This window comes from Micromys minutus (genome assembly GCF_963924665.1).
Source record: "Micromys minutus genome assembly, chromosome: 14".
NCBI classification, from domain to species: Eukaryota; Metazoa; Chordata; class Mammalia; order Rodentia; family Muridae; genus Micromys; species Micromys minutus.
The window spans coordinates 41,755,248-41,765,181 of NC_137983.1; the positions used below are offsets into that span (position 1 = coordinate 41,755,248).

General features: G+C 47.1%; 1 protein-coding gene across 1 annotated transcript; it reads left to right on the forward strand.

Moving 5' to 3' along the window:
* Window positions 1–4,525: 4,525 nt before the first annotated feature.
* On the forward strand, window positions 4,526–9,499 carry GOT1L1 (glutamic-oxaloacetic transaminase 1 like 1; the record flags this gene model as incomplete). Its single annotated transcript, XM_080928506.1, has 9 exons — window positions 4,526–4,640; window positions 6,241–6,422; window positions 6,809–6,920; window positions 7,170–7,279; window positions 7,497–7,589; window positions 7,667–7,817; window positions 8,506–8,671; window positions 8,979–9,121; window positions 9,357–9,499. 9 exons carry the CDS (start codon window positions 4,526–4,528, stop codon window positions 9,497–9,499), a joined length of 1,215 nt encoding a protein of 404 aa, XP_080784632.1.
* Window positions 9,500–9,934: the final 435 nt, after the last annotated feature.

Below are 9,934 nucleotides of genomic sequence, written 5' to 3' on the forward strand. Positions count from 1 at the left end.
TAAACTCTGAAAGACAAAAAAAAAATGCATATTCTCTTCCATATGTGGAATCTAGGTTCTAGATTTAAAAAATTTTTAAGACAAGCTAGAAAAATGGTTAGGAGCACTGGTTGCTCTTCCAGGGGACCCCGGGTTGAATTTCCAGCACCCACATAACAGCTCACAGCTCTCTTTAACTTCAGTTTTGAGGATCCAAGTCCCTCTTCTAGCCTTCTCCAGCACCAAACATGCGTATGATGCAAAGGCATACACGCAGGCAAAACACCCATACCCGTAAATAAGTAAAATTTAATTCAGACATTAAAGGAGAAGGGTGCAGGCTAGAGAGATGGCTCGTTGGCTAAGAGCACTGACTGCTCCTCCAGAGGTCCTGAGTTCAATTCCCAGCAACCACATGGTGGCTCACAACCATCTAGAATGGGATCTGATGCCCTCTTCTGGTGTCTCTAAAAACAGCTGCAGTGTACTCACATATAATAAATACATCGAAGGGGGGGGGCAATAGGAAATAGGAAAAAGGAGACAGTGGGAGAGAGAACATGAAACAGAGTAGATATGACCCATGTATACATATGAAAATCATATGTAACCCATTACTTTGTACAATTTTATGCTGATAAAAATGTTTCGATAGTAAAATCTGTTGTGTGGATTCTGTTTGGAGCCTTTCGAGGCAAGGTCTCTCAGGATTTCTGCTGGAATCACTGTCACCTACCTGATCCTACTGTAAAAGCAAATGTCCTCATTCTTTAATTTTGAAATGTAGGGCACAGAGAGAAGCGCGGTGCTAGCTGCTGCCTGGTAAGGCAACAGTTCTAGGTGTGGCCCTTGTTTCCCCTCCCCCGCTCTTTGGGTGTTATGGTTTCTCTCCCATCATAGGTGTGGCCGCCTGAGCCTCCCCCAGAATTCTGATGTGCTCTCCTCGCAGGCACTGGAACCAAACTCTGAAGCTATCTGAAGAAGTAACTTTTCTCGTTTCGTTTCTCCATCTATGCTCCTGGCCATTTCCAAGGGTCACATGGTCTTGAGGGGTGGAAAGTGTTGGAGAAATGTGCTAAGTCCTCAGAGTGAGTGCTGGGGCGGAGAGAAACTATTAGGAAGCTGGAGAGATGGCTCAGTGCTTAAGAGCACTGACTGCTCTTCCAGAGGCCCTGAGTTCAATTCCCAGCAACCACATGGTGGTTCACAACCATCTGTAATGGGATCTGATGTCCTCTTCTGGTGTGTCTGAAGACAGCTACAGTGTACTCATATACATAAAATAAATAAATCTTAAAGAGAAAGAAAGGGAGGAAGGAAGGAAGGAAACGACTACCTCCAGCTCCAAAAACATCCTATTGTAAATACCCTACACTCGCCCTAGAGCTGACAGATCTTGTAGGCCTCTCTGGTGCTCTCTTGTGTCTTGTTCCTAAATAGCACCAAGATACCGTCTGGTCTTTTGAATGCGTTTTTAAAAGTTCAAAACCGATTTTGTAGATGATATGCGCGGCCCCTCCAAGCCTAGAATCAGTCCCCCACCTACAGCATGGCATTATTTGCAAGATGCTGCCAGCCACAAATGTTTCTTTCTCCCACTCCTTCCCCTCCCGGGGCTTTTTCCTAAATTCAAGCTCAAGAGGGCGGAAGGGGTGGCGCAGAAAGGACGGTGTGGTGGACAGAGGAAGGTGAGCTCTCCCTAGCATCCCTACGACCTCCGCCGCGAGCTGATTCCAAGAGGGGCAGCCCCGCGCCGCCTCTGCCCGGGTCCACCCAGGTCACCTGTGTCCCCAGCTGCCTCAGACGCATCTAGACCGCTAAGAGCTGCAAAGCTCACAGCCGCCCCAGCCTGCGAGCCCAGCAAATACCTGTGGTTCTGCAGTGGCGCTTTAGGGAACATGGGTTCCCCTTTTAACCAACAAGGGCACTCTCCGTCTGAGCTGGCCCTGGGTCGGCGGAGGTTTGTGGAGGGAGTGAACGGCCAGCCCCTACTCAGCGGATCTCCCTATGGTCTTTGTGTGCAGTATATAAAAGGCTATGGCTGAAAGGGGGTGATCAAGGGGAGGGGGTAGGGAGTAGTGGGGGTGGAGAGATGAGTAAGGCTTCTTCCTCTTCCAAAGGTCCTGGGTTCGATTTCCAGAATTCCCATGGCAGCTCTCAATATTCGCCTCCTCTTCTGGCTGCCCCAGGCCCCAGGCATGAGATTCACAGTAGATAGGTTCACAAATAGATACAATAAAAAAAAAAAAAAAAAAAAGTCCAAATACAGGAAGTGGGGAGAAAGAGGGAAAAAGAAAGAGAAGAAGAAAAGACCCCACAAAGTACTGGTGGCAGGGCAGACAGTAGCTCCAGGAAGGAAGTAAAAAAAGAAAAAAGTTAAGTTGGAATATGAAATACTTGCTGGTTTTGCAGTTTCTTGTCCCTCACTGAATGGGTCTCGATGTCTTTTCTTTACATTGTAATATACAAAATTCTCGTTTATTTTATTTTATTTTTTTTACATTTCAAGGAACAAGAGCTGTTGTTTTGCATTATCAAAACAGCATCTAAGCCTATGTAACAGAGAACGACCAGAATCTTTTAAAATGCTTCTGCCTCCACCTCCAGAGAGCTAGAATAACGGAGATTGACACCATGCCTGGTTTATCCAGTACTCGGAATTTGACCTTCATGAGGGCTACGCAAGCACTCCGTCACTAAGGTACATACCCAAGCCTATGGTTCTAGTTTGTTTCTTTTGAGACAAATTCTCTTCTAACCCAACCACGGCTTATGGCACCACACCCAACCCAGCCCTGATATGTTGGTATTAGCTCGCTCAGACCTCTGACATGAAATGACACAGGTTTTTTTGTTTTGTTTTGCTGGACCACAGTTATGGCACCAGAATCGTTTGATTTTCTTTATCCGTTAGAAGCCACACAGGTTCCAAATATACCGTGTGGTAAATAAGAGGCCATTTGAGCATTAATAAAAATTATCTTTAGGAGCTGGAGAAATGGCTCAATGGTTAAGAGCACTGACTGCTCTTCCAGAGGTCCTGAGTTCAATTCTCAGTAACCACATGATGGCTCACAACCATCTGTAATGGGATCTGATGCCCTCTTCTGGTGTGTCTGAAGACAGTGACAGTCTAGTCTACTCATATACATTAAATAAATAAATAAATCTTTTTTAAAGTGCTGGCAATCAAACCCTGGTCCTCTGTAAGAGCAGAAAGTGCTCTTAACTGCTGAGCCATCTCTCTAGTCCCCATGACTTGCACATTTTATTGGTGACCCTTTTAAGGGTCTCACAGCTAAAATGTTGAATGAAGAAAAAACATTATGTGATTTACATGTGTGCTGGGATAAAAGGCAGACGCTGCCACCACATGGCTGGTGGTTTGGTTCCTATCTCTGTGATAAAGACTGTGAGCAAAAGCAACTTAGGGAGGAAAAGGGCTTTTTGGCTCACATATCCTGATCACAATCCATCACTGAAGCTTAAGCAAGGCAGAAACTTGAAAGCAGGAACTAAAGGGGGGGAAAAAGCCACAGAGAAATTCTGCTTTCTTATAGAATTTAGGACCACTCACCCAGTAATGGCACCTCCAAAAGTGGGCTGGCCCTTCCCACATCAATCATCAAGAAAATGCCACACAGAACTTATAACCCTAATTGCCGGCTAACCCAATGAAGGCGTTTTCTCAAGCATTTCCCTCTTCCAGAAGGATTTGTATCAATTTGACAAAAAAAAAAAAAAAAAAACTAACCAGCATAAAGTCCTATCTTGTGCAGGTAATTATGGCTGTTGGGAAGTTAAGAGTGCAATAGGACTGCCATCTCAACCTTCCCTGTCCCTTCCTCTAGCTCTTATATTCTTTCCCTATTTCTATGATATTCCCCTATGAGCTTTGGAGTGGATCACACAAACGTTCCATTTCTACCTGAATATTCAACAGTCACCTACTCCCAAATACATTGACCAATCACATCTCTGCAGTCCCTGCTGGCTGCCCTCCCTTAATGCCCACCTTAAATGTATAGAAGCATTGTTTCTTGATAAACTTAGTGTTTGCCTTGGGGGGGGGGTGAAATTGTGTATTAGAAAAAGGAGCACTTGCATCAAAGTATGACTTGAGCTCTTGCTTAACCCTTTTGCAAAATGGAAGTAGGAAATCATCATTGGTTGACGCTGCTGTGTGCTGTGGGATGATTGGAGGAGCAGCTGTACCTAGCTCTCTGGCTGCCAGATTTGCCTTGCTTTCTAGAGATGACTTGTTATTTGAGTTGGATGGCTTGGGGCTATAGACCGCAATGAGTTGGGAGGAAGTGCCTGGGAATCCCGCGTCCTTTTTCACTATTCCCTGCTACTTAATCTCCCCGGGGACTCTCCTCCAGTGCCACAGAATGTTGCTGTGGCCCCTAAACATTGCTACCCTGGAGACCAGGAGTCCTGAGGTTCTGTTGCTCTGACAACCCTTTGCCCATAGCCTTTTGCATCAGAGCTTGCCAAGGCTCTGGAAGAAAGAGGCTGAAGTTATTGGCGCCATATATGTTCGACTATGACCAGTCTTTCTGTGTTCAGAGATGTACCCACAGCCCAGAAGCTAGAAGGCAGCTTACTAAAGATCTACAGGCAAGATGACTCTTCTAGCAAGATGTTCCTGGCCTACAAAGGTAGGAGCCAGTCATTTTCGGGTTTAAGATTTTTCTACCTGTTTCAACTGGCTGTATGTGGCCAGTGTCCCAGTGGAAGGTTGAAGAATAGCCCATGCCTCTGCTGTTGGAAAGGCCCAGAGCAGAGAAGAGCAGTGAATATCCCAGGTCACCCCTTCTTACCCTATCTGAAGACAGAAATCCCCTTTACTGAGGAGGCCTAGGAGTCTGGGAGGAGCCAAGTTTTCTCCCTTCTCCTGTCCCCTCCTTTTTTAAAATAGGCCAGGGCACCCTCTCTTGCTCTTCCCAGTGCTCTGCTGTGTTTTGTCTTGTTTACAGTCCCATGTAAATTAGGCTGGCCTTGAACTCAAGGCATAGCTGAAAATGTTATGAAGCAGATTCTGGTTCTACCTCCACCTCCCGAGGACTGGAGGCAACACCACACCTTGCCTCTCTCTCATTCTTTCATTGTTTTCTATTTGTTTGTGTGTTGGGTTTGGTTTGTAATTGTATGTGTGTGTGTTGGGGGGCAGGGGGACTGTGTTTGTACATCCATGCAAGTGTTAGAAAGGTAGTCAAGAGGCATTGATTTCTCCCACGGGGGCTGGATTTACATGAGGTCATGAGCTGCCTGGCGAAAGTGCTAAGAACTGAATTTGAGTTCTCTGTGCTCTTAACCTTGGACCATCTCCCTGAGGCTGAGATATTCAGCTTTCTGAGGGGATGTGGCTCACTTGGTAGAGGGCTTGCGTAGCATTCATTCCTGCAGCCACTGCCTTCAATCCCTTATCAAATAAACCAGGCATGGCACATGCCTCAGCCCGGGACGTGGATGATCAGAGATGTTCAAGGGCCCGAAGAGCTACTTAGCAAATCTAAGCCAGCCTGGGGTATGCGATACTAAAGACAGAGACAGAGAGAGACATGCAGAGAGAAACAGAGAGACCTTCTTATATATGTTTTATTTGTAAGTGTTTTTAAAGATTTGTTTGTTTGTTTGTTTAATGTATGTGGGTACACTGTCACTGTCTCCAAACACACCAGAAGAGGGCATCAGATCCCATTACAGATGAATGTGAGCCACCATGTGATTCCTGGGAATTGAACTCAGGACGCCTGGAAAGGCAGTCAGTGCTCTTAACCACTGAGCCATCTCTCCAGCCCTGTAAATTCTAACCTTTAAAACACAAACAAAACAGTTCCAGCTGGCTTTGTTGTTGTTTGGGACGTTTATAGGTTTTTTGTTTGTTTGGGGTTTTTTTTTTTGGGGGGGGTTGTTATCTCACTTACATCTCAGGCTAGCCTGAAACTCACTATGCACCAGGCTTGCCTAAAAATGATCCTCCTGCCTCCCCCTCCACGGGGCTGGGGTGACAAGCATGGGCCTTGACTTAGCTGGGGGTTTTGTTGGTGGTTGTGTTGTTTTGAAACACAGTCACTAACAGCTCCCTGTTTTCTGAAAAGAATGCATCAAAAAAGAGGGGAGGGAGGGCGGGGAAAGAAGCTTTCACAGGCTACTTTAGAAAAACATTAAGGAACACAGGCCAGATTTGTGGTTTGTGGGCTGCCCTGAGGCCGAGGAGGCCGGGTATCCAGAGCTCCCTTTGAAGTTTCTCCACAGTCTGCATGACCGATGAAGGCCATCCCTGGGTTTCTCTTGTGGTGCACAAGACCCGCCTGCAGATTGCAAATGACCCCTCTCTGAACTATGAGTACTTGCCCCTGGTGGGCCTAAAATCATTCATCCAAGCCTCTCTGGAACTCCTCTTTGGGAAGCATAGCCAAGCCATTGTGGAGAAAAAGGTGAGACACGGAGAGACACAGGGTTTGGTGACCTTAAAGCCCACAAGGGACCATGCAAGGAACCTCCACCTGACAGATGCAATTCCCAAGACCGTCAAAGTCCATAACTTTTGTACTGAGGAGCAAAGCTGGGACCCAAACCCAAGTCCTCATCCAGTCACTAAGCCACACCCACTCACGCTGCTGATTTGGAAACTATAAATAGATCATTTCCGTATAAAAGAAAAAAGAAAGGGGGCTGGAATGTTCCAAATGTATAAGGCCCTTGGTTCAATGCCAGTCTCCCCCCAACTCCCAAAATAAGACAAAATTCTAGTCTGGGGTGTGCTGGCCTAACTAACCACTGCTTCTTTCAAACGCTCTCTCCACGGATTGCTTGCTGACAGGTAGGGGGCGTTCACATCGTTGGTGAGAGTGGAGCCTTCCAGCTTGGGGCTCAGTTCCTCAAGACGTGGTGTAAGAACTTGAAAACCGTTTGTATCGTCTCGTGTCGAAAGGGTGAGTGTTACCCGGGTCAAGGACGGCAGAAGACACTGCACCCTGTTCCCAGTTCCCGTCCTACGTGTAATCTCTACCCTCACCCTCATTCTCTATCCGGAGAAAAAAATGGTAGCTATGCCAAGCTATGTCCAACCCTTTCTTGTTACTGCCCTGCTGTCAATAATCCTCACCCCACTCTCTGGTATGCCTGCCTCTGTTTCTCCATTTTTCACGGACTCCAGCTGGTGGGGGTCTGTGTCCCCACAGAACAGTGTGGACTCATCTTCCAGGACATGGGCTTTACAGTTTATGAGTACTCTGTCTGGAACTCCAACGATCTGTGCTCAGACCCCAGCATGTTCATCGAAGTTCTACAGGTAAAGCCTTCCCCCCCACATACACCCCACGCTCAGAACTTCCCCACCAGACCTGATTTATGACCTTACCTTGCCCCCACTCAGAACCCCTGCTGGGCTTGGATTTGCCAGGCTTTTTAGTGAGAACAAACCCAAGAGATGGTTTCTAGTCTAAATGCCTGGTGTCACCTCGGCATGGTAGAGATGGTACCTTGCTGAGACAACTGTCTTCTTACAGCATATCCCAGATGGCAGCATCCTTGTGATTGGGAACGTCATTGACTGCAGGTTCACACAGGATCAGTGGACAAATTTGATGTCCATCATTAAGGTGAGCACAGCTTCCTGTCCCCTCTCCCCGTCTGCTTCGCCCCAGGGGCCTCGTTTAATCTCTCTCTTCTCGCACAGAGCAAGCAGATATTCCCGTTCTTTGACATTCCCTGTCAAGGTTTATCCACTGGTGACCTTGAAGAAGATACCAGACTCTTACAGTACTTTGTGTCTCTCGGCTTCGAGTTCTTCTGCAGCCAATCTCTGTCCAAGAATTTTGGCATTTATGGTATGTCACGGGCCGAAGGATAAGAGAAATGGGGATCAGAAGCAATGCCGTACCCATCCAGCAAGCAGTGTTTGGTTTCGTTTGGTTTTAGTAAGCTTAGAAAATAATGGGTTTCTTATAATGTTCTCTTGCTCTCCTCTCTCTCTCTCACCCACTCATTCACACACACACACACACACACACACACACACACACACACACATACACTCAACACACACACACAGACACTGCACCTCCTCCTATTTTCCCTGCTGCCTCCCCATATCCCTCTTCCAAAGGATAAATATTTTTGACATCACTTCCCTGTAAGGAAGCCAGTACTCCAGAGAAATCACGGTAGAGACAGGAAAGAACAGCAGTGAGCTAGGAGTTGATCTCTGTGACTAAACCCAGCTAGTTACCCACACCTGTCCTAGTTAAAGTCTCACCCTCTCCAGCCTCTGCTCACTTGGCTGGAAGATGGAGGAGGAGGGACTTGAAGAGCCTTAAAGCTCTTCCCTCCTTGCTGATGGATACTCTTTCTACAAGGGGAGGCTTGGATGACTTTTGAGGCCAAATACCACCTTGTCTGGGCTGAGCTGGAGGCTCCATAGTTTAACCCTTTCTCCTGCAAGGTTGGAGGGAAGTGTGTAAGTGAGCTTCTGAACAGAAGGACACTGAGGGGGAGGCTGTCTTCTTGATGCTGCAGATGAAGGAGTGGGGATCCTAGTTGTGGCGGCCCTCAGCAACCAGCACCTGCTGTGTGTCCTCTCCCAGCTGATGGATTATGTCCAGGCCCTGTGGGGAAACCCTCCTGCCACGGGTGCTCGAATAATCACCTCCATCCTCTGCAACCCTGCTCTGTTTGGAGAATGGTAAGGAGTGGGAGGGTCTGGGCAGGAGTAGGTGGCTAGGGCATGGGATTATTGGAAACAGAACTCTTAATAGTCCCTAATGACCTAACTCTCTGACAATCATTGGTGATACAGCCTGTAGCACACAGGACTTTCAGAGACCTTTAAAGACCCAAAGGACAGCAGAATCGAACCTCCTTCCCACCATAGGCACCACAGAAACTGGGTTCCACCCATGTGCTTCCAGACACGTGTCCTGCTGTGGAAAGGCAGGAAGGGGAAGGCAAGTAGGCCTTTGCAGTCCAGTCTCTTGTTCTTTCCTTGGCAGGAAGCAGAGTCTAAAAGGTGTTGTGGAGAACATCATGCTGATCAAGGAGAAGGTGAAGGAGAAGCTCCGGCTCCTGGGGACCCCTGGGTCATGGAATCATATCACCAGACAGAGTGGGACCCATGGTTATCTGGGACTCAACTGTAAGTTCCAGAGCTGGGAGACTCTCCTTCCTGACCTCAGATCTGTGTTTTAACTCTGAGCTGCATGGACCAGTTCAGCAGTCTCCAGCTTTGCTTCGGGTTTTTCTCACATCCTTGGAGAAGTTGGGCTCCTTTAGAGACCTTTATAGGACCCCCATGGATGCTGACATTTCTTATCCTATGTATTTTATCCCCCTGGGCTTGAGAGGAATTCTGAGTTCTGTGACTGTCACAGATCAACAGGTGGAGTTCCTGGTCAAGAAGAAGCACATCTACTTGCCCAAGAGCAGCCAGATTAACTTCACCTGCATTAATGCCAGTAATATAGACTACATCACTCAGAGCATCCATGAGGCTGTGATGCTAACAGAGGGCTGAGAGGGTGTCTTCTCAAAACTGACCATGATTGGAATAAAGGCTTTCTGTTGTTTTTGAAAATAAAAGTCCTGAAGGAACTATGTGTTGCTTTACTCTCCTTTTCTGCACAATGTGCAGGTGGGAGGACTTCAGTGCAATGCAAGCTGAACATACATGAAACCCTAGATTCCAACCCCAGGAGATTGGGGTGCGGGGGAGGAGCATAAGAATAATTACCCTCATAAGACATGACTTAGTTCCTAGCCACGTGGCTAGTAACTAAGCAAACAGAAGTCAGTAGATACTTAGTGGTGTATGTGTACAGTTGAAACATCCATGTGCTGTTTCTTCCAGAAACACAAGCCAAGTTGTGCTCAAAAGGTTCCCTAATATGTCAATCACACTTGAGAAATCAAAAGGCTGGCCTAAAATTCACGTGCAAACACCTAAAATCGC